This window comes from Schistocerca americana, chromosome X, assembly GCF_021461395.2.
Source record: "Schistocerca americana isolate TAMUIC-IGC-003095 chromosome X, iqSchAmer2.1, whole genome shotgun sequence".
NCBI lineage: Eukaryota > Metazoa > Arthropoda > Insecta > Orthoptera > Acrididae > Schistocerca > Schistocerca americana.
In genome coordinates this window covers 533,630,617-533,656,543 of record NC_060130.1, presented here as the reverse complement: position 1 = coordinate 533,656,543, position 25,927 = coordinate 533,630,617, and the positions used below count along the sequence as shown (strand labels likewise).

At 44.5% G+C, this 25,927-nt stretch overlaps 1 protein-coding gene across 1 annotated transcript in view; it reads right to left on the bottom strand.

Annotated features, from left to right (window-relative positions):
- Nucleotides 1–25,927, bottom strand: part of LOC124556135 (aquaporin AQPAe.a-like) — a 47,432-nt gene that overhangs the window by 9,061 nt on the left and 12,444 nt on the right. Inside the window, exons 3-4 of the mRNA XM_047130151.1 lie at nucleotides 14,705–14,848; nucleotides 10,804–11,013 (exon numbers count right to left, since the gene is read on the bottom strand). Coding sequence (XP_046986107.1) covers nucleotides 10,804–11,013; nucleotides 14,705–14,848 — 354 coding nt within the window. The remainder of the gene's footprint in view (nucleotides 1–10,803; nucleotides 11,014–14,704; nucleotides 14,849–25,927) is intronic.

The window sequence follows — 25,927 nt, the reverse complement described above, 5'->3', positions numbered from 1 at the left end:
TTTGTAGAGGGGGAATCCCCACTTATTGAAGGAGACAATGGGAGTAGTGCGAAAGGCACCAGTAGCCAGATGCACCCCACAATGGTGTACAGGAGTCTAGTATTTGCGGAGTGGAAGGAACAGCTCAGCTGCAATCCTGACTACCACAATCTAGTCTAGGCAAGACCATACCACGGTAAAGATGGAGAAGAGTGACAGTCTGCACCGAAGATGTGTGGTCCAGGAAGCAGAGAGCATTAAAAGCTCCTGGATGCTTCTGGTCTTCAGGTGGCGAATATGGGGCGGACTCGCCAGCTCTCTAAAGTAAGGTCCAAGAAATGGGACTGCTACAACATCGAGGAGGTGGTCGCCTCAATAAAGTTTTAGATCATGGAGTACTGTAGGTAGACAACAAAAATGCGTAACCAACATTTTGGAGGGAGAAAATTAAGCCACGGGAGACGGCCCAGAGGCATGTTGGACGGCGCCTTGAGCCAGCACTCAGCAGATGCTACGAAGTGGAAGCTGCACCATATGCAACAATCATCTGTGTACAATGCTGGTGTAACCACAAGCCTAACAGAGGTTACAAGCCCGTTGATGGCTGTGAGGAGGAGTGTGACAATTAACAACCCTGGGGATACTGTTTTGAATCTGAGGGGTACTAAGTAAACTGCAAACTAACCTTGAAGAGCCAGTGGGATAAAACTTTCCGGAAGCCCCACTTATGAAGGGTAACTCAAATGTTACAGCACCAAGCCATGTCGTATGCCTTAAGTAGGTGAAAGACCGCAACAAGGTGCCAGCAGTTAGTGTACGCCTGTGATTGCCATTTACAAGCGGAGAATATGGTCAGTTGGAGATCGTCCTTCCTGGAAGGCAACCTGATAGGACAAAAGGCCCAAAGATTCAAGTACCCAACATGATCTGAAACCAACCGTCCTATACTCGTTTAAAGATTAGAGTCTTCAGGCAAATCGGGCGGTAACTTTAAACATGTTCGGTACTTCCTGAGATTAAGGATAGGGATGACTACTGTCTCACCCCTGTGAAAGGGAAACACCTGTGAGCCAAATGCAGTTTAAGACCCTGAGGAGATGTTGCCTCTGAGTAACATCTAAGTGTTTCCTCTGGATGTGTGTAGAATCTGTGCCTGCAGCCTTCTCATGAAGAGGAAGAGCCTGCAATCCCATTCAGTATGGTGCCGATTGAAAGAGGAGGTCTGTGCAACTCGGCGTTTCTGCACGAGAACTTATGGTATAGGAAGAGGACGCCGATGCTATCGCAAATTATGTCTATTTTCTGAGAGGACCTTTAAGATAAAGGCTTAACAGCCTAAGTTGGCTGTTCAGAAGGCTATGGTGGTTTGACGAAACCTGCTACGAAGAGGCATAGGTCCTCAGAGGAAACAGTGTTCCCAGCCTTCCGTTCTGCTCTGCGTAAGGTAATTATTAGCCTTAGCATAGCATGGAGATGCTTAAAAAGGAAGAAGGTTGGTATGTGAAGGGTAACGTTTAATCGTTGCAGCACTCGCCGGCTGTCCTGGACAGCCACTGCTACATTATTGGTCCATAACGGTACCGGTCAACGACGAGGGGGACATATGGACAGGGGAACAGTTGTGCCTGCAACATGGATAGTGGCAGAGACTCTTTGCACGACCGCATCAATGCAGTTCGGGAGATGTGCAAGTGCAGAGGATATTTGTAAGTAACAACTGGCTCTACGGAATGCTCAACGTGGGGGGCCTGTCTGCCTGGCGGCAGCAGAGGAACTACCGTATTACCATAAAGTTGTCACTGTCACCGAGATCATGGGATGACCAATGTAGGGAAGCCACGAGAGCAAGGGAGGAGATCGTGAGATGTACCAGAAAGGTACTATGAGCAGCACTGAAATGGACAGGGGCGCCATGAGTTAGATTTCCCTCCTAAGTCTGTAGCAAGTAAGTCAATTGGAAGATCTCTACCCGTTTAAGTTGCGGACTGGGTGGTAGAAGCTTTGATTAGCAAGCAGCCCGACTGCGTCTTAGTGAGCGATACCACCAAATTGGTCCTCTATTCTCCACAGGAAACAATGGCTTTGTGGCGGTGAATATGTACACATCCGTGGTAGTACAGACGAGGTAGTGGGGAAAGTTTCACCTATGGTGTAGCCAAGGGAAGGGAAGGTTGCCAGATAAAAGAAAGCATTCAATCATCCTTCACTATTGGAAGATATGGCTGTTTGAGGACAGTCATATTTTTACAGTTTGATACGCTCCAAATGTCTAGTATCCGCTCTGGGACACCCACTCCGACCAGGGATTCTCCAATGGGCAACATCCAGCCACAGTTAGGTCCGGCACATCAGCCATCGTCCCGAGTTCCAATGCAACAAAATGATAAGCAACCACTACCTGGCGTACATGGGGAAGGAAGAGCTCAGACATTGAAGTGTGATTCCTGCCAGGGGATTCAGCCAGATGGGTAAGTAACAGCCCCACCACACGTACTGGCTGTATGTGCAGTTGACTATCAGGGTCAAAAAAGGGCTATGGTGAAGAAGGAAATGGGGAGATAAATCCATGCAGTTGACCCTAGGGAGGGAGTTCTTCCCCAAATGGCTCACACTAAAATAAAATTTTGAAGTGGAGGTCAAACCTCAAGTGGGGACCTAAACGCCATGAAGGATGAAGAAACAGGCAGAACGAAATTTAAAGCAGTAAAGGGAACCAGCTGGATAGCCACGTAGCTATCTCAAAAAACTGGGAGGGGGGGGGGGGGGAAGGAGGGAACAACGGGGAAAGAGCGAGGATAGTTAAGGAGGGAAGGTGAACGAAGAGGAGTCAGGAGGAAGAATGGGCTGCAATAGCTTGGGGCCCTGTGAGCGCTACTCACGAACTCTCAAAAGAACTGAACTCTCAAGGGGGCCAGATTTTTACATCTGAAAATTATAAAAATCTTACGAATGATGGCTAAAACTTAACAGTAGGGAATGACCAGAAAGAACATGGGAACTTATCTCGCTCTCAACAGATAACTTACGGAACTCCGTCATCCATGCCCTGTTTTCCCTAGCGTTTTAGCTTAATGAAGTACACAGCTTTATTGTCGAGGATGCTAGATACCACGACGTAGTTTTAAGTATTATCAGCAAAATGTATTTTGGATGACTATCGTATTTCAGATACGCTTTGTTTTTATGTTGCGTACCTGCAGCATTTCGAAGTAATTAAGTGTGCATGACTTAGTGGCAAATACTAATTTAAGTTTCTTTTAATGTTGAGGTAAATTTCTGCTTTAAGTTTATTGTGCTGGACAATACGTGGCGATAACGTTTTGCCGAACTCCGCTTTTGTTTAATTGCTATGCCACACATGTATTTATGTGTAATCACAATGAGGTTAAACTATTTCCATTTACAGCTGTCACCAATGCGACAATTGAGACCTAGTTTTATCGACTTCAACTTATCTTCTTGCTACGTAAGATTAAGGTAGTCCGTAAATCGAAACTTAATGTGATATGAGTTAAGTTTACGTTAAGTTGGCTCTAAACAGATTGAAAGTGGATTAATAATAGTACTATGACTGCCCAATTGTTTACGCGACGGCAGGTGTCAGTTGTTTATGATGCTAGCACTATCCGACGTTTACTGAATGCTACTATTGAGTACTAGGGAGCTAACTCATTGAAAGATTGGTGTTTCATTTCGTTCAGTTATGGGATCATCTATCACGGTATTTGACTAGCTTACTAGATTCTCACTGGAACAGCGCACTTCCAAGCCAATTACTGAATGTTGAACGAAGATTTGTTCGCACAGCACAGCTTCGGCACTCTGCCGTTTTTAGTGATAACAGAAGAAAAGTTATTAGGTACACTGGTTGTGTACACAATATCCAGGCTACGACTGGGCGGCCGGGTAGGCAGCGAATTTAGGGAAAATAGGAATGCTTAATTTACCCCAGAGTAACTTATTGCAAAGGCTACACATGTGCAGAGGAGCAATTTCGGAAAACCTTAGTCTCTACAACATCGATCCAGTGCATGTCGAGGCCTGTAAGAGCTGAGCGTCCTACCAGGTCAGCTGTCTGGTAAACTCGCTGATCTGATTTGATCGGTCGCCTGGAGATCGCCGCAACATTAGAGCCGACACTGCAGCAGCAACACTGGTCTTCTGGCGCGGGATCCCTCTCCGCTGGCCAATCTCTGAGAATGGATTCTAATTACTGAGACTGTTTAAGCACTTACACATCGTACAGCTGAGTATTTCTGCTCCTCAATGAAAATTTTGCTGCAGGCATTAGCCATCTTATAGCGTATTGATGTATGTTGTTCGTCCAGCCAGACAGAACGTAACCACAGCTTGGTTTTTGAAATGGTTGAACTGTTCAGCGTATAGTAGCTTCCCTGTCACTCAAGATCGTTGCCTGAGAAATATGGACTGATATGTGTGTTCTAAGCAGTACACGCAGCCCATTTCCAATTTGTTACCACGTACGGGCGAACGCCCAAGAACATCGGTCCAAGTGTTACATTCAGCGACTGGGACCCAGTGAGCCGGAGCGTTGATGTTCTACCGTGACCACGTTGTAATGCAACGAGACTGCCTACATCTCAAAGAAAAAACCTTCATAGCCTTTTTGTCCTAACTAAGCACAATGCGCCTGCACAGTATCAATTCCGTTTAATATTTTGGGCCATTTAAACCGTTTAGATGAGCATATCCGTAAACTGAAGAAAATTTTGAAGGAAATGCAGATATTCAGCTCAGCACTACATTAATGCTTGAGATACAATTTAAGTGAACGTATTTAGTGTGTATTCTAATGTATCAATGGGTAGAAATCTAAGTGTATGGAACTAGTCATTGCACACAACCTGTAGCACGGAACTATTTTTTTATTATTTAACTCCGGAAATGCACCATTTTAGTTCATAGCAAGGTTTCGAGAATGAGGCATCTGTTTTGACAGTACTCATATGAACATTAATTTTATGTAGCACCAGACACGTGACAGTGTCGGTGTTATACAACTCAGTTAACTTCATTTCAGCCATTTCAGTAATATAGTCATACTTTGATCAAGTTTACTGGAAGTGATGGAGAGTAAATGACGTACAATCATGATCAGTAAATTACGTTAATTGAGGTAGACGTTTAGTAAAGGTAATTTATAACTTTAGTTATTTAGATCTTAAGTGCTCAGACTCACATTTCAACGTTTACTTCAGAACCCTTTGTCTTCTGATTCTTTTAATGTCTTTTGTACTGGAATAAGTGAATTTGTTGCCCTGATATCGCATGTACGACAGACTGACCATAAGATTCCCTGGCTAATTAGTGGACCTGCCAGCATTAAGGCTGCTCCAGCAACAGGTGGCCACAGTTAGGAAAAAGGTTGAGAAGCGCGTATCGGATTTGACTCTGAAGCCGCCATGGCCTCCGAACGAAATTGTCAGTCTAATTGTTAGACTTAGTTCAGAGGACCAGAGATGAAGTGTTCGACGACGCCGTTGTTCCAGAAAAAATGGTATTCTGTACACTTTCATTGTAACAGGCAGGGTTTGCAGTAGCTATTCCCATGAACGGACACGATTGTAAGCATTAAATTTGAACTGCAGGAACTGATTTTTGTTACGCCATGGATCTTTTGAATCCGACGCGAAGGAATGGCGACTCGTATCTACCTGTCCAGTCACTGTTGGGTGTGTATTTGAAGGTGAGCAACTTTCTCATACAACAAGGTATCCACGTTCAAATTTGAACAGATACTGACTTCAGGAAAGCGATTATCTAAGTGGTTTATGTACCTATAATACAAGTTATTCAAGCAGTCAGAACAGTTAACTCATTTTATATCCCTTGATAAGTCAATTCTGATGCCTTACACAAAATTTGGTAGATAGCTACAAAATTCTGAAGCCACTGCTGCATGAAGAATTAGTGCAAAGTGCTCAACAATTATTTGAAGGTTATTTGTGTAAATCGTTTCAGCGTTGTTCAAATTCTTATTCCAACGAATTTTGTTAACTATTTTCCACACTTGTCAAAAGCAGGACATTCCGGAATTAATGCGAATTCAAAATAGTAAATGATCGGTTTGGCGTAAGTACTGAAAACGATGAAGCTTAGATCGTGAAATGAGGATCTCATTGTTTGGCCCCTCCCTAATCAACAAACCATTTATTTTCCGAATATAAGATGTCAAAAAGGATGAACAACGAACAGCACTGTCAAGTGGCAGGAATAACAGGCAAACAGAGGTAAAAGGAACGTTAGACGAGAAAGAAAAGGAAAGAACAGGATGGGGTGGGTGGAAATGGGGAGAGCAGGGGTGCCCCAGAAACTCTTCCTGCCACCGACCCGTCCTGACACCCACACCATGATCATCCTACAACGCGGTCAATACCAGGGGAAGACAAGGGAACACCGAACTGCAGACCAGACGAAATATAGGCAAAGGCGGAGAGTGACTAGTGTGGAGGCAAGAACAAGGCCACCAAAACAAACACCTACGTTATGGGACGCAAATATCTGAAGAAAAAGGATAAAACTGAGGAAAAACAACTTCTGCAAAAAAAAAAAACAGGGGACAATAGAAATATTCACGGCATTTAGTGTTTTGTTACTTTCAAAATGGAACTTCCATATTGAACACTGCAGGGATGGACTCAACCGTCTATCCCTGTTACTTCACTGCAGCCGTCGAGTCATTTGGAAGGTCACTAAGGGATTTATGCTTTAATATTTTCGTGCATCTCTTTCGTGACAAGATTGTTCCGTAACTTCTAGCCTGGAAGAAAGTTGTTACAATTTCCAAATATGACCGCATTTTAACCTCTGACTACTACATGCATCATTCGATTGCTGAAGTATGTTACTGTGAAATGAGATGAAACCGATCAGGTGGTGTCAATCCGATCATTTACCGGTTTTTCCACGTCTGTAACAGCGTAGCATTTTAACGACATTGCAGCTAACCATTGCCGTGAATTCTTGCCTAGTCTGTCAAGACAGAACAGTGGCGTGTTGGAGTTCGCGCAACGAGCTAATCGCGTTGTCAGGTGTGCGAGTCTCGTGGTACGCTGGTGTGGTTACCGCAACAGTGCGAAAACTTGTGCTGGCGTCTTACTTCCGACGGAACTGGCAAGTTCCCATATTATTGCTTGCATATGAACGTCAAAACCTCCAGTTTTGGTTTTTATTCATTGTTAATAATGCTTACTATACAGGCCTAATTACAAAATTGCATTTTTTTAGGTGAATCCTATCATTCGATTATACGAATATTTTCTGGGACCAATACAGAAATTAACTACAAACCAGAATTTCTTCTAAATGCTGTGAAATCTGTCAAATCAGGAAAATTAAGCATCCTGAGATCTTCAGATGCAATACGCAGTTCCATTTATCAAATTTTACATGACTCACTGAACGAAAGGTACGAATACAAAATAGGCGGCCAACCAGCGTGAACCAACATTGAGGAGAAAAGCCTGGTTGAACGATTGTGTTGTGCGAAATGGGGGTTTCCTTTGAGGAATAACTATGTTAGGACCTTTGTACAGGCGGATCTCAAGCGAGCAGGGAGAATTGAAGAAAGATTTCGGGACAATCTACCTGTGTACGGGTGGGTAACATCTGAAAAAAATTAAGCGAAAATGAAGACGGCAAAAGCAGCAATTACCCGAGGAACAGCCATTATTTTAAGAAGCTTGAAGTGATTTTGAGTGGTGCCCCTTCCTGGAACATTATGAACTATGACTAGACAAACTTTGGGACGATCCTGGACAAGTGAGAAAGGGAAGCGAGGCACAAGACATCTTTACAGGATAGTTGATAGTTTTTAAGTCAATTATTAGTGTGATGGTAGTAGCAGCTGCTGACGGCTCAGTCCTACCGTTAACAGTTTATAGGGAACACCTCTACAATACTTTGAAGGGGCAAAACTGGTGCAGGTTGTGACAGGAATCGAAGTGGTTGGCTTGACCTAACAGTGCTTGAATAATTGTTTGTTGAAATTGTGTTGCCTTCCACCCAGCAATTAGATGGACTTAAAGTAGGTGTAGGTGACACTCTGTCTAGTCGTCATAACGTGATGAAACTGCGCCAAGGACAGGACATTAAATTTGTTCTTTTATTACTTAATTCTGCTCATTTGTTAGCCACTTTATGTGGCCTTTTTAGACCTTCATACCTTGCGTGGAGAAATAAGATGATTGGAAGAGGAGTGACGCCAAATTCTAAATTTCCAAGGTTGTTTAAAAACCTCGGAGACTATACCTTTCACGTCCAAATCAACTATATCAGAGTCAGGAAAGCAGCAATTTTTCCCTTTATGTCCAGATGCAGTCATGTCAGATTCCAGAAGCAGCCGATAACAATGCACATGGCACCAGCTCATGTGAAGTTCCTTGAGCAGCAGCCTTTGAAATGCAATTTGAACAGGTTCGCTCTAATCAAACAAAAGAAAAGCCACGCAAACTCCAGAGAAAGGAACAATTATCAGCGATTTCAATGAAAATTTTAGTTACAGGGCTGCAAGCAGGGAGTACCTATCCGGAACATGTAATCGTTATCTGGAGTAGCACGAGTCAAAAGAGAATGAGGAAATGGACAAGGAAAGATTGGCACTAATTTAAAGGGAATGTAAAGGGAATGCTTTCACGACAGTAAAATTTCCTACAGAAGAAGGTTCAGGTTTATTGGTAAAATTTAAAGCACTTCTAAAACGACATTTCCGGAAAAAGGTATGTTTTCGGTGGTAATGTTTGTCTTTCCACAAGTTTACGATGCAACTGAGGTATAAGGAGTCCAAATTATTGAAGTTATTCCAAAATACAGAAGGCGAGGTAAATTTTGGAAGGTAGAGATGACATCCAACAAAATGTTTTGTCGAATTTTGTGAATCCATGTGTTTTTGTAGCAAAAATGTGAAGTGTAATGTGCCTGTAAAAATTCGTTTAGAAATTTTAAAATTTATTGAAATATAGCAATATACTTTTTTAAAGTAAAGTCTATCAGATTCACTCCACTGGAAGTCCGATTCCGTTCCTGCACACAGAATAGTGGTGATCGGATTCGCCCCAACTGAGGTGAAACTATGAACAATTAAGTTAAAGTAACTGCAGTTATGAATTAAAATTGACGTAATACACGAATATTATCAACGTTTGAAATTAACACTGAATTTTTATTCCGATATCTGACCAGTAAATGGACGAAATTTAAAATAAGTGCCGTTTTTGATCAGTTTCACATTTTATGCTACTATGAAGTGTTCCAGCTACATTGTTAGTGAGACCACAGGGCGCAATTTGTGGGGGAAATCTACCCGTTGGCGATAATGTAGGAAACGTTCCTTTATTCTTCTGCCTTATCCAGGAACTAATTGACATTGGAGTATTAAGCTATAACTTTTGTTATGGTTTGTTATATTAAGACGTGACATACTATGCATTTTCTTATGTGCAGAACATGCTGGAACTTTTCGTAATTCAGATCCAGCAATTAGTAACTCAGTGCTTCAGTAACGTCTACAGAGCAGACTGTTTCTTACTGCTGCACGTTTGTTAGCTTAACATTGCTAAGTTGACACTGAACCGTGTTCACGGTCGCTGGCAAATTCCACAGCTGAACTACTTTGTAAGTCTTGCATATGCTGCCATTAGCTGTCTGATCTCTACGAATATCAACTCATTTCTTTTTGGCCAAAGGGATTCTTAGATTTGGAATCAATACTTTATTGCGGGTTTAAGTGAGGCTTTGCCGAATTCCACAGACTCTTCCATATTTGCTATTTTTAATTGGAAAATTTTATTCAGTTGATCTAGGTAATTACAGACTTTTTGCGGAATTGCCTTAACGCTGCTGATCTTACACATGCACGTGATGTAAGTGAAGGATAGATGGCAGCAGCACTTTTTTGATTTGCCGAATTATCTTTACTTTCATCAATATGCCTTCCTGTATTTATAGAATTTTCTCCATTAATTAAGGAGTTAACTGCAGGCTGCTTCGTGATTCTACAGAAACTGCATTAAGTTTGAGATAACCTTAGTAGTCTTATTTGACTAGTACTCAAGAACCTGGCTGTAATAGCTAATCGTGGAGACTGTTAGACGAAGTGCATAACTATGTCCACACTAAGTCTTCATATTTTGCAGAATGAACGCTCATTGAGAATGCCGAGTTCGGTGGAACTTGGCTAAAGGTAGGACAATTTTCGCTATAAACATAAAAGATTGTGCATTAAGGGAAGTACGAATTGAAGTGATAGGAACTTATTTGTAAAGTTACAATTCCATCTTTAGTTTTAATACACTCTACTCCAATATTAGTGTATGGATCCGGCCAGAATGTTCCTGCCATTGCAGCTATCGCTGTGTCTTCGGATAAATTAGTCTTACGTCTTCCACGAGACTGAGTATAGCGTCTCCTGCAGAGATTTCACTATCAGTTATTTCCATTGTTTCGCTGAGTTTTTTTGCATTCGTTTCTTGTGGAGCTAAAGAGTCATTTCCTAGTTCGAGAGGATAGTTTAAGTCCAGTAGAATTTCATTTTGCACTCGTTTTATGTAGTGCTTGCTCTGACTAGACACTGGTACTTCGTCCAGATACGGCTGACAAAACCAGAACGGCAACGAACGTTTTGGGACTGTTGACAAATTCTAGTTAAACTCTGCGCAATATGCCCCATCCGTTGAGTGGCGAGAAAATAGTCCTAAAATGAACCTGTATTGACCTTACTGTGTTGCGTTATTAGCGAGCGTCACGCGTGGGTCAGTCTTCCCTCTGTTGAAAGTGAGTTAAGCAGGCGCATGCTATTTTACTTACCGCGAATAGGTGGCAGGCCGTTATGGATAGGCCTATGGCGAAGGGAGTACCACTCCTCGCCTCCGCGCTCTCCCCGAAGCAGGCGCCACACACAGTTATAACCAGCACGAAAGTTATTATCGCCTCCACGAAGACTGCCTGCGTCAGCGTAAGGTGTGGGCTCACCGCCGTCAAGCCCAAAGTGGATGCAGACTCTTCAGGTGTCAGCGCCTGAAACATTACGTATACCTTCTGCTAGCGTTTCCGATTACATTAAGGGCTTTATCTCTAGGCTTGTATGTAGGTTATACGCTTAATATTTTCTCTGCACTGAATGCGGCGCGAAGGTAACTAGTACCTTACAGTGCTTGAATATACTCTTATCCCAGGACAGGGTGTTTTCCCGCTATTACTGAAGAAATGAAATTTGGGTCTGGCAGTAACAATCTGAGAATTATTTCTGATTAAAGGAAGTCGGCATTACAGTTCTTGTCAGAATTGTGTGATAGCGCACCACAAGAGGGTCTTTTGCATTTTTACCTAGCAGGTAAATTTGGACGGAATGTGTGGGCTCTTCCTCTACCTTTTGTGAAGGCAAGTTTCTCTGGGTGTACTTTACGTAACGACCTGTGTACCACCCAGTCGTTACTTTAGAGTGTATCGAGGATAGCAGAAACTCACGACCTCCGTTTTCTACGTTAGGTCACTGAAGTGAAACTTTAGTCTTCGCTGCTACAGAATAACTACCTATCGAGTACAGACCATCTCCCTTTGAGTATTTTGGGGTACACGTCTGAACATTGCAGGAGGGTATGTAGTTCTGTGTCTGCCAATATTTATGACAATTATTAGAATACACTTATGCCTCATATTACATCCTATTACGCACTTGACAACAGTGGAATACGCTACTGTAACCGCTATTGGAAAATTAGTCAACTATGTGATATATCCGAGAGTTACTTTTCTTACCATCCTCAAGACCACTGGTGTATTTCACTCTACATGTCTTTCGTAATTTCGCCGACTTCATATTTCGGTGTTTAGAGATTAAATGCGACACAGGGAGGTAATGACAGTGGCACGTAAAGTGCCCTCCGCCACGCACCGTTGCGTGGCTTGCGGAGTATAGATTTAGATGTAGACAGGAAGGGGACTGCGAAAGCCTTTACCCTTCATTTATCACCACTATTTCTAGCAAGTTTTGGCTTGCAGTTTTTCCGATACCTTATTGCAGGAATGGCATTGTCCTAAACCTTTAGCTGGTGAGTAACATGTTTTAGTAACCAGTTACATTTTACTGAACTCTTCAGATACAGTCGTTTAACTATATATGACGGTAGTGTGTTCCCGAAGGAACAGTTACCGTAGATGACCATGCAGCTTTGCTAGAAATGAAATGATAAATTGACACCCTAGCTGCGAACAGGCGTTAATCTACTTCACTGGGGACATGTTGAAAATGTGTGCCGTGACCGGAACTCGAACCCTGTATCTCCTGCTTACATGGCAGATGCTATCGATCTGATCGACCGAGGGCACAGAGGATAGTGTGCCTGCATGGGCTTTTCCTTTGCACGCTCCCCGTAAGACCCACATTCCCAACATGTCCACACCACTACATTCGTAGTCCGCCTAACAGATGTTTGCCCCTGATACCCATTATTCGTGGCAGATTACCAAGTCCCGTATGAGTTCGGGTATAGCGTGTGCGTTCGCACAAGGTGAATGGCCGGGAAGCCGTATTTTAACTATGTATGACGGTAGTATCTCTTCCCGTGTTAGAGTTCCGGTTGGGGCACACATTTTCAACATGTTCCCAATGAAGTAAATTAACGCCTATTTGCATCTAGGGTGTCCATTTAATTATCATTTCATTTACAGTCGTTTAAATTAGTACCTGTGTCAGTACCATCGCCACACACCAATCCATAAATTCAACACCAGTACCGATTTCATTGCACATATGCACGTAGCACTACTACTACTACTACTACTACTACTGGCTTTACATTGAGTAGTATATCAGTACATCGTATCAGCGTCATTTATGGAAGCTTAAAATGATTGTAGACACTGTGCGACGATACTAACACGTAATTTCCACTTTTCCACCTGTTGACATTGGTGGCGAATTACAGGGCGTTTCAAAAATGACCGGTGTATTTGAAACGGCAATAAAAACTAAACGAGCAGCGATAGAAATACACCGTTTGTTGCAATATGCTTGGGACAACAGTACATTTTCAGGCGGACAAACTTTCGAAATTACAGTAGTTACAATTTTCAACAACAGATGGCGCTGCAAGTGATGTGAAAGATACAGAACACAACGCAGTATGTGGGTGCGCCATTATGTACGTCGTCTTTCTGCTGTAAGCGTGTGCTGTTCACAACGTGCAAGTGTGCTGTAGACAACATGGTTTATTCCTTAGAACAGAGGATTTTTCTGGTGTTGGAATTCCACCGCCTAGAACACAGTGTTGTTGCAACAAGACGAAGTTTTCAACGGAGGTTTAATGTAACCAAAGGACCGAAAAGCGATACAATAAAGGATCTGTTTGAAAAATTTCAACGGACTGGGAACGTGACGGATGAACGTGCTGGAAAGGTAGGGAGACCGCGTACGGCAACCACAGAGGGCAACGCGCAGCTAGTGCTGCAGGTGATCCAACAGCGGCCTCGGGTTTCCGTTCGCCGTGTTGCAGCTGCGGTCCAAATGACGCCAACGTCCACGTATCGTCTCATGCGCCAGAGTTTACACCTCTATCCATACAAAATTCAAACGCGGCAACCCCTCAGCGCCGCTACCATTGCTGCATGAGAGACATTCGCTAACGATATAGTGCACAGGATTGATGACGGCGATATGCATGTGGGCAGCATTTGGTTTACTGACGAAGCTTATTTTTACCTGGACAGCTTCGTCAATAAACAGAACTGGCGCGTATGGGGAACCGAAAAGCCCCATGTTGCAGTCCCATCGTCCCTGCATCCTCAAAAAGTACTAGTCTGGGCCGCCATTTCTTCCAAAGGAATCATTGGCCCATTTTTCAGATCCGAAACGATTACTGCATCTCGCTATCTGGACATTCTTCGTGAATTTATGGCGGTACAAACTGCCTTAGACGACACTGCGAACACCTCGTGGTTTATGCAAGATGGTGCCCGGCCACATCGCACGGCCGACGTCTTTAATTTCCTGAATGAATATTTCGATGATCGTGTGATTGCTTTGGGCTATCCGAAACATACAGGAGGCGGCGTGGATTGGCCTCCCTATTCGCCAGACATGAACCCCTGTGACTTCTTTCTGTGGGGACACTTGAAAGACCAGGTGTACCGCCAGAATCCAGAGACAATTGAACAGCTGAAGCAGTACATCTCATCTGCATGTGAAGCCATTCCGCCAGACACGTTGTCAAAGGTTTCGGGTAATTTCATTCAGAGACTACGCCGTATTATTGCTACGCATAGTGGATATGTGGAAAATATCGTACTAGAGAGTTTCCCAGACCGCAGCGCCATCTGTTGTTGAAAATTGTAACTACTGTAATTTCGAAAGTTTGTCTGCCTGAAAATGTACTGTTGTCCCAAGCATATTGCAACAAACGGTTTATTTCTATCGCTGCTCGTTTAGTTTTTATTGCCGTTTCAAATATACCGGTCATTTTTGAAACACCCTGTATGTGTACTGCAGCATCTGAAGATGTTAGCCACCGATTCCTGCAATTAATCAGCTGTGGAAATCTCTGATCGGATATTTCCCTCACTGCTGGAATAAAAGTGATATTTAAGGTATGTTGTGGCAATGGTGTTATATTTAACTGGACGCTCGTGCACTGATTGATGCTCTTCATCTGAATACTGCCTAAAAAAAAAAAAGTTGAGTCTCCAACCGGCAACTCGCATGCATCCTTACCTTTAGGACGAGGGCTGCAGCAACGGCGCCGGCGCACTGGGCCACCACGTATAAGAGGGCTCTCAGCAGGAAGACGTGGCCGGCCGTCAGCAACCCCACTGTCACCGCCGGATTCACGTGCGCGCCGCTGACATGGCCCAGACTCTGAAAGAAAGCAGGTCTCACTTGCACACGTTAGTTGGTAATTACTACCTTACTTCAGTGTGGTTTTCGTCAGTATGTGTCCTGGTTCATCTGGTATGAAATATCTATGTTATAGGAAAGCATTGACGTTTTCGCTGCTACAGTCGTGCTCTGTGCATTCCGTGGCGAGTCGTCCGATTTCTGTTCGCAAAATGCTGGTAGCTATGCTGTGCAACAGCTTTTCAGCCGATATGAAATACTTAGGTGAGTTAAGGAACTCTTCAATACATATTTCCACATTTTCAATCGGTAAATACAAGGTTATTACAAATGATTGAAGCGATTTCACAGCTCTATAATAACTTTGTTATTTGAGATATTTTCACAATGCTTTGCACACACAAAAACTCAAAAAGTTTTTTTAGGCATTCACAAACGTTCGATATCTGCCCCTTTAGTGATTCGGCAGACATCAAGCCGATAATCAAGTTCCTCCCACACTCTGCGCAGCATGTCCCAATCAATGAGTTCGAAAGCATCGTTGATGTGAGCTCTCAGTTCTGACACGTTTCTTGGTAGAGGTGGTTTAAACACTGAATCTTTCACATAACCCCATAGAAAGAAATCGCATGGGGTTAAGTCGGGAGAGCGTGGAGACCATGACATGAATTGTTGATCATGATCTCCACCACGACCAATCCATCTGTTTTCCAATCTCCTGTTTAAGAAATGCTTCTGCTTTACCTTTTTCCGTAAGATTTTCCAAACCGTCGGCTGTGGTACGTTTAGCTCCCTGCTTGCTTTATTCGTCGACTTCCGCGGCTACGCGTGAAACTTGCCCGCACGCGTTCAACCGTTTCTTCGCTCACTGCAGGCCGACACGTTGATTTCCCCTTACAGAGGCATCCAGAAGCTTTAAACTGCGCATACCATCGTCGAATGGAGTTAGCAGTTGGTGGATCTTTGTTAAACTTCGTCCTGAAGTGTCGTTGAACTGTTATGACTGATGTGAGTCCATTTCAAGCACGACATACACTTTCTCGGCTCCTGTCGCCATTTTGTCTCACTGCGCTCTCGAGCGCTCTGGCGGCAGAAACCTGAAGTGCGGCTACAGCCGAACAATACTGAGTTTTTCTACGTATCTGTAGTGTGTCGTGACCATATGTCAATGAGTGGAGCTATAGTGAATTTATGAAATCGCTTCAATCATTGGTAATAGCCCCGTAACTGTAGTTATCCATCATACTACATTGCATACAATTATTTAAACATTGCAAGAATTTTGAAGATTTGGGAAAAATAAAAACGCATTGCCGTAACTTCTGTATGATTTGATTTTAGCTCATTGCAGCTAAAGAAATGTAGCAGAAATATCTAAGTTTGAATAAAACAGAAGGGTATCATCTTGCAGTATTACTTGGTTTTATATCTGAAGGGCGGTCGCACGGCTCGTCCATTCGAGTCCTTGGGCATCGCGAATCTTTTGGTTGCGATCTGTATATCTCCAAGTTACCAGAAGATTTTCTGGGAATCTAGCACACAATCAGGGTTTTTTTTTTCGCCAAAAAATATAAATCTTATTCAAAATATGGAATTAACTTGTCTGCAGCAGAGAGAGGTCGACAGCTAAGGATGCGTACAACACACTGATTTCCTCTCTAGCAGTATCGTGAAAGACTGAACATTTGTTGCTCTTATTCTTTGGAATTTACGTTGAGCAAAGACTTAATCTAAAAGCGAACTTTTGCCTGATTTTTAGCGGTTTTGATGTAACAGCTACTGGTTTAATCGTAGGCTTTTAAGTCTACGTTGTATCGCTCCCTTGTCCACACGATAACTTTCTCGTTTTGTTAAATGTGATGATACATCTGAGCTATGCGCTCAATAGTACTCATCACTGCAGCGGTTTCTTCTTAAATCCTTACTGCCTATCAGTTACAGTAGACATTCAAGTGACTAATAGAACTTTCACACCGGAGTGTTTTATTCCCATGTAATTGCGAATTTGTCTTTCAGATCGACTGTAAGCAGATTTCGCTGCCAGTTCCGATATGCCCTGCGTCTAGATGGTCAGTTTGATCTTCGCACCGTGTCAAATGGCTGAGCACTATGGGACGTAACATCTATAGTCATCAGTCCCCTAGAACTTAGAACTACTTAAACCTAACTAACCTAAGGACATCACACAACACCCAGTCATCACGAGGCAGAGAAAATCCCTGACCTCGCCGGGAATCCAACCCTGGAACCCGGTAGCGACCACGAGCTGCGGACCGCACCGCGTCCAAACGTCAGACTGTATCGCAACTGAAGAGTAGTGAAATTTAGGAATAAATGGAACCACAAAAATTTTCCTTCAACATCCTTTCAAGGAAGACTGCTCAGAGCTCATAAGAAGTGATTCCGCATAAAAACAAGTCGTTCGAATATACAGATAAATACAACGTGAAATCCGAAGAGTGGTGGTGGTGGAGGAGGCATTGTGTTATGAAGTTTAGAACGTTATCTCTGACCGCTTTTACAATATTTCACGTACCAACCCCTTCCCGAAGGAGTTTTGTCCACATGGGTGTTAGTGAGCAATTACGATTTTGTACGCTTATTATTTGTCTTACGGCTAGAAACGTCACTAAAATTGGTCGTTTGCTTTTGCCTCACGATTTTCTGTGTACATTTAAGGTGTGTGTGTGTGTGTGTGTGTGTGTGTGTGTGTGTGTGTGTGTGTGTGTGCGCGCGCGCGCGTGCGCACAATGTGAAACTGACGATTTACGTAATTGAAATGAAGCTATCTGACCGGTACGTAGGGATTGGTAGAGGATGTGCCGCATTTCCACCTCTAACCAAACCGATTTAAGGTGAAGACAGCATCACAGTAAGGAATACCTTCTACCCAGCAGGTAACAGTGAAAAAGTGAGATTGCTGAGAACTTAGCTGGCCTAGAAGGTAAGCTTTCAGGGCTTTTATTTGCCTAATTGCTGATTTTATAGGTGACGTGGTCCAAAGCAAAGTATACATAACTACAAGAAGGATGAACGCCCACCATTAAGGTAAGAGCAATCGCCGCCTGAACAAGGTGACTGAATTAGCGGCAGCAGATCATACACTGGAACAAGGAACCAACCAATTAGTTTCTGAGAAACTGACCTATCGCCGTAAGATGTACTGACGCCATAAAAAAACCAGGAGCATATGAAGATATCAGACAAGTTTTTATCGTTAGTGCAAAAGAACAAACACCGCGAACTCTTTCTCACTACAAGCTCCTCAACAGATAGGCCCAACTCCGTTGATGCCTCTGAATGTTTCCAACACTGGAAGCTTTAACGTTAGATACTTTGACTTGACTACGACCCTATACCTACGAAAGAGTAGTGAACATTCCTTGAACTTTCTATAATAAAAGGAGAGGTCGCCTAAGTAAAGAGGGTGGGGCCTTAAGTCACCTGGGCCTCTGCATGCGACACGAATTTTTCCACCCACAGCCGTCGTTTGCATTGCAGACAAGCCCTAAGGAGCACCCACTATTTAATAGTGCTACCTCAAAGAGGGACGTGTGGCAGAAAAGGAGATACTGCGCTCAAGAGCGATTCAAACAGGAAAGGGATGGAAGAGTGAGCTGGTTAAAGAGGAAGGGTTCACCACACGCTGCATGCAGTGGTAGATGGCGCCAAGCCGAGACCAATCCACGTAGCTCAAAGTTAGCTTAAGTCTTACCTGAAAATAGAAACCACTTTTGCATAGAAAACCAATTCAGTTCCCAGTGATTCGTTAGTGGCAAAGACAGGGGTGGGGGGCCCCTTTTACGAGAAGCCTGAAAATTATTTCCGTGGTCGGCCACAAACCGATGGCGAACATACTGTACATAGTATCTAGTCTGCACGTCCACGTTCTTGTCTTGCCCACTGGAATAAACGTTTCTACTCTACTCTGCGGGATCAGAATCTATGATACATGAAAATTGAGTTCTAATTGATAGACATTTGATAATTGTCATACGTATAACACAGTGATATTTATTAAAAGAGTAATACTATCAAACCGCACTATTAGCAGTTCAGATGTGACCTATACAGTAAGTTCCAATAAATGGTCTTTCGCCCTCTTCTCATCTGAGTTAATTGCTCGCCACAGAAGTGGGAATCATATCACCACTTGCCACGTGATTTTGTTACCATTACGGGCGGCACAATTACTTCCGTGAAGTGTAAGGGATCCAGTACTATACAGTTCTCTCGAGTTCACTTCCTATTTTTACCGAAAACATGAGTTTAGTTGTAGTCTAGCTGTGACGTCACCCGAGGCAGCGCGTAAGCCGACGTTTGACGCCGACTGCGAGGTGGTTGGGTGCAAATTTAAGTGAAGTCTCTGCCTCAGGCAGAATTTATACAGAGTGTTACGAAAAGGTACGGCCAAACTTTCAGGAAACGTTCCTCACAAATAAAGAAAAGATGTTATGTAGACATGTGTCCAGAAACGCTTAATTTCCATGTTAGAGCTCATTTTAGTTTCGTCAGTATGTGCTGTACTTCCTCCATTCACCGCCAGTTGCCCCAATTGAAGGAAGGTATTGACTTCGGTGCTTGTGTTGATATGCGACTCATTGCTCTACAGTACTAGCATCAAGCACATCATTACGTAGCATCAACAGGTTAGTGTTCATCACGAACGTTGTTTTGCAGTCAGTGCAATGTTTACAAATGCGGAGTTGGCAGATGCCCATTTGATGTATGGATTAGCACGGGGCAATAGCCGTGGCGCGGTAAGATTGTATCTAGACAAATTTCCAGAACGAAGGTGTCCCGACGGGAAGACGTTCGAAGCAATTGATCGGCGTCTTAGGGAGCACGGAACATTCAAGCCTATGACTCGCGACTGGGGAAGACCTAGAACGACGAGGACACCTGCAATGGACGAGGCAATTCTTCGTGCAGTTGACGATAACCCTAATGTCAGTGTCAGAGAAGTTGCTGCTGTACAAGGTAACGTTGACCACGTCACTGTATGGAGAGTGCTACCGGAGAACCAGTTGTTTCCGTACCATGTACAGGCACTATCAGCAGCTGATTGGCCTCCACGGTTGCACTCCTGCGAATGGTTCATTCAACAATGGGTCAATCCTCATTTCAGTGCAAATGTTCTCTTGACGGATAAGGCTTCATTCCAACGTGATTAAATTGTAAATTTTCACAATCAACATGTGCGGGATGACGAGAATCCGCACACAATTGTGCAATCACGTCATCATCACAGATTTTCTGTGAGCGTTTGGGCAGGCATTGTTGGTGATGTCTTGATGGGGCCCCATGTTCTTCCGCCTACGCTCAATGTAGCACGTTATGATTTCATACGGGATGCTCTACCTGTGCTGCTAGAACATGTGCCTTTACAAGTACGACACAACATGTGGTTCATGCACGATGGAACTCCTGCAAATTTCGGTCGAGGTGTTCGTACGCTTCTCAACAACAGATTCGGCGACCGATGGATTGGTAAAGGCAGACTAATTCCATGGCCTCAACCCTCTCCTGACCTCAACCCTCTTTACTTTCATTTATGGGGGCATTAGAAAGCTCTTGTCTACGCAACTCCGGTACCAAATGTAGAGACTTTTCGTGCTCGTATTGTGGACGGCTGTGATACAATACGCCATTCTCCCGGGCTGCATCAGCCAATCAGGGGTTCCATGCGACGGAGGGTGGATGCATGTATCCTCGCTAACGGAAGACATTTTGAACATTTCCTGTAACAAAGTGTTTGAAGTCACGCTGGTACGTTCTGTTGCTGTGTGTTTCCATTCCATGATTAATGTGATTTGAAGAGAAGTAATAAAATGAGCCCTAACATGGGAAGTAAGCGTTTCCGGACACATGTCCCCGTAACATTCTTTCTTTGTGTTTGAGGAATGTTTCCTGAAAGTTTGGCCGTACCTTTTTGTAACACCATCCCTGTATATGGGCGCAGCGGATGGCCAAGGGAACACCTGTCATCCGCTCTACGCCCCCAGTGGTAGCCACTAAATAGCCATTTTCTAACGATAACATCTGTGTATAAATTTAGAACTTTCGTGATTTTTTATACGAGTTCAAGTAGGTTCTAGTCACCAAGAAAGTTTTAGGTGGGCTGCATTTCAATGTAGTCTAGAATTTTTAGAACGGAACTGATAGAACATGACTTCTGAACTACAACTTTGATGTTCATGTCTATACAATGTCTCTGAAAGCCTGAACTTGCTCTATTATTTAATGGGTTTGATCACGTGCTGTAATTAAAACTTTCTAGCATTAACAGAACTGATACTTTACCACAAATAAGGAATTTGCTGCAGATTTAATTCTCAGCAAGTTACTGTAATATAGAGGTAGCTTAAAGGGGTCACATCAGGTTTTCGTATCAGACAGACTTCATGCAAATTTTTGGCTTTCTAGCGCCACTTAAGAAAGGGTTAATTTAGGAAGAGATCTGATCACCCAGACATTTTAAACAATATACTGACGCGTATTTTGACCAAACTTAGAAAAGCTACTTTAATTTTCAATTTTATTCTTTAATTATGGTGCAATACCTGACATCTCAATAGTCAGAACGATAAAAGAGGAAAGGCTAAAAAACGTGGAAGAGCAGTCTTGTCAATGGTAAAGACAAAATGAGATAAGTCGGCAAGAGAGCGACCCCAACGCTATGCTAGAGGCAGGAAATATCCCACCTCTTAAGCAGTAGAGGCAAGACCACCTGCGACTTAAAAGCGTTCAACAGCTAGAATGCAGAAGTGCGTATGCGGAAAGGAGACTAACCAATCCCAAAAAGTGAAAAACAGACTAAAAGGGGAAGAAAAATTATCTTGGCCAGAGGGGAATCTCCAGACACATCTTACAGTGGGAGATACCCCAACGCTCACCGCCCTGCCCCAACACCCGAGTGAGATTAAAGACCTTAAAACTGAGAATAAAACTACATTCCTGGAGGAAACTGAGAACGAGTTCGACTGTCCGGGAATCGTCAGCCAACATTAAAAGTAAAGTTCAGAAGAGTCTGTACTTAGTACGCAGAGCAAAGTAAGGGACATTCCACCAAAATGTAGGCTACTGACTGGAAGGCTCCACAACCACAAAGGTGGGTGGCTCATTACACAAAAGAAAACAGTGGTTTAGCCTGGAATGGCCAATGCAGAGACGACAGTGTGGTCGAGTCCTTTCGGGAGAAGCGAAAAGAAGAACGCCACGGGCCTGGTGTCACCTTAATCGCATGGAGTTTATTAGACAGGGAGGTAGCTTCCCAAGAGTTGGCCCATGATTGCGCGAAGTGCGATTTGATGTGAAGCCGTAAATCCGCTGCAGGAGGGGTTACAGAGAATGGGGGTAAGCGGCTGCTCCCCCAGCCAGACGATCAGCATGCTCATTACTTGGGATACCCACATGGCCAGGAACCTAAAGTAAGTCAACGGAACAAGCAGCACGGTGAATATCAGCGAGATGGCCATGGGTGGCAGAGACCAAGAAACGGCGCGAAAAACCACCAGTCAATAGCCAGAAGGCCACTCATCGAGTTTGTATCTAACAAAACGCGGTTGTGTTTGGACTGTTTAATAAAGGTAAGGGCCTGGGAAATTGTCATCAATTCCACAGTAAACACCCCACGTTTAGGTGGCAGCAGATGATTTCCCGTGCCAACAGAGGACGTGAAGGCATATCCCACACGGTCAGCAGATTTAGAGCCATCGGTGTAAAAAAAAACAACAGCATCCCGAAACTCCCATAAAATTCGGCGTAAAAGGGAACGGAACACCATAGGGGGGATGGAATCTCTCGGACCTCGGCGGAGATCCATTAGAATTCAGGATCGAGGAACTAACCGAGGTGGTGGTGGGGGAGGGGGGGGGGGGGAGAAAACTGGGGAGACAGGACGAAGAAGGAAGCTGAAAATCACGGCGATCAAGGTGTAGCCCAACCGGTGAACCCGCCCAAGGGCGGGAATCAGGTGGGCGACGTCCATGGTTCGGGAACAGGATAGACTAGGAAGGAAGAGTGGGAGAGGAACGGACAGCGATTGCATAAGACACCAGAAGCTGGGATCGCTGGACTGAAAGGGAGAGGGGATCCCAAGCTTCAACCAGGGGACTATTAAGAGGGCTAGTACGGAAGGCACCAGTTGCCACACTGCTATGATGGTGGACTGGATCCAGCACATGCAGTGTGGAAGGAGCAGTCTAACCATAAGCTTGACAACCATAGTGCAAGAGAGAAAACAAAAGCACGATAAAGGCGGATAAGGATGGAGCGGTGCCCACCCGAAGAGGTGTGGACAAGGAAGCGAAGAACATTAAGTTGACAGAAACATCCTACCTTCAGAAGTCTGATATGGGCAGCCAAGTGAGCTTGTTGTCGAAAAGAAGACCCAGGAAATGAAACTGCGGGCCCACAGGCAATCGTTGTGCATCGAGATAGGGCTCAGGATCAGGGTGGATCGTAGTACGGCGACAGAAGTGAACCACCCGCGATTTTAAAGGAGAGAATTGAAACCCGTGTGTGAAGGTCCATGGAGAGGCACGCCGTTTAGCTCCCTGGAGCTGTCACACTGCAGAGGCCATCGAAGAGGAACTAACCCAAATGCAGAAATCATCCACATACAGAGCAGGGGCGACCAAAGGACCGACAGAGGCCACAAGTCCATCGATAGCAATGACGAAAGGGAGTACACTCAATGCAGAACCCTGTGCGATGCCCGTCTCCTGTGTCTGTGGAGAACAAACAACAGTACCAACCCGAACCGTGGAAGGCCGATGGAACCGGAACTCGCGGATAACAATTTCGAGTGAGGCCCGAAGACTCCACTGATGAAGTGTGAGTAAGATGTGACGGCGCCAATCCGTGTCATAGGCCTTTCAAAGGTCGAAAGCTACTGCAACCAAATGGCAGTGCTGGGAAAAGCCTGCCACACTGTGGATTCCAAGCGAAGTAAGTGATCGGAGACCGTCCCTCTCTGAAGTCACAATGGTAAAGTGACAATAGATACCAAGATTCGAAGACCCAATTGAGCCAACGGGCTACCATCTGTTCAAGTAACTTGGAAACAACATTTGTCAGACTAATTGGCCGATAGCTGTCAACAAATAAGGGGTTCTTACTAGGAGTAAGGACAGGAACCACGATGCCATCCCTCCACTGAGAAGGAAATCACCCTGGAGCCAAATACGGTTTAACACCTGGAGAAGACATTGCCATTGTTGAGCACTGATATTTTGAAGCAATTCGTTATGAATCTAGTCTGGGCCAGGGGCTGTATCATGAGAAGAAAGTGTGGAAAGATATTCCCATTCAGTAGAAGGTTCGTTGTAAAATTCTGACAAGGGGTAAAATGTGGAACAGAAGCTTTGGCCTGCAGTTTCCAGTGAAGGAAAGCAGCCAGATGAGAGGTTGATGCAAATGCCATTGCAAAATGGGTCGCAAGATGTTCCGCAAGAATCAACGGGTCCGTACAAAGGCCATCTGGGAGGTGGAGGTCGGAGGGTGGACTGCCTATGGCAACCTTGGAGAGAGAAGTGTAGTCCACACCCGTGACATACGGACAGTAGAAGCGAGGGAAAAAACCAGATCGTTCCCAACACATCCGTTTGCTTTGATTAAATAAGGGGCTTTAGCGCGAAGGCGTTTAAAGGTAGTAAGGTTGGCAACGGATGGTTGCCTTTTAAGGTGTTGCAAACACCGACGGCGATCACAGATGGCAATGGCTGTACTACACCATGGGGCTAGCCATGGAAGGGTAGGCAGAAGGGGCAGGAGAAGCAGCACCAAAAGAATCTGTTCCACACAAAAAGTCAGCCGCAGAAGAACGGCCAGAGTTCTGGACCTGTAGGCATTTCATTTGCGTAGCATCCGCCCTGATACCACCCACTCCGATCAGGGGCTCTCCTCACAGGCGCCACCCAGTCACAGCAAGGGCCGTCTGGCACAGCAGCCATTGCTGGGAGTTCCAATGCTCCAGGGTGACAAGCAACCACTCCTTACATGAGGTCAGAGCTCAGGTATCTGAAGTGTGACCCTTTGTTCAGGGGGCTCAACCAAAAGGGTACACAGCGACCCCACCACATGGGCTGGCTACTGTGCTTTTTCTTGTTAGGGTTTTAGGGCGCAAAACTACTACGGTCATTAGCGCCCGGTCTGTGACTTAGGAAAAGGTAAAAAACGAAAATGGAAACCAGCAGCAATGGGAACGAAACTCAAAAAATTGGAGGAACTAAAAGCAGAAGAAAAGCTTAAAAAACCACTACAGAAAGGGGTTGGTTGTCCCCAAAAAGAGCTTCAAATGACTGTCATCTCACTGGCACTAATAAACTCGTGAACGCGATCGGCTGAGCGCGTGTCATATGCTAAAATCGACGATATATCAGGCGATAGCTGTAGACGGGAGCGTGACATTAAAATAGGGGCACTCAATTAAAAGGTGTCTTACCGTCCACAGCTGAGAGCAGTTGGGACAGAGGAGGGAGGATCGCCGCTTAAAAGATGTCGATGGCTAAAACGACAGTGCCCTATCCGGAGTCTAGATAAAATTACCTCCTCCCGACGACGCGTTCGGGAGGAAGAGGTCCAAGCACAAGGAAGAGCTTTCACGTCCCGCAATTTATTATGGGGAAGTGTCGACCAATGTGCGTGCCATAAAAGAGCAACACAACGACAAAACACTCCGTAGATCGGTGAAGGGAATCGTGCGAATAGCTGGCCGAAGAAGAGAGACTGCAGCCTTGGCCGCTATATCAGCCACCTCATTTCCACAGGTACCAACGTGTTCTGGGATCCAAAGGAATGCCACAGAGACGCCCCTCAAGTGGAGCAAGTGTAGGCAGTCCTGAATCCGGTGGACCAGAGGGTGGACCGGGTAGATAGCTTGGAGACTGAGGAGAGAGCTGACAATCTGAACAGAGAACATACTGTATCCGCTGATGGCGACAGATATATTGGACAGCCTGGAGAACAGCGTAAAGCTCCGCAGTATAAACCGAACACTGGTCGGGAAGCCCAAATCGGTTTGGGGTGTCGCCAACAATATAGGCACTCCCTACAGTGAACGATGTTTTTAAGCCATCAGTGTAAATAAATGTGGCT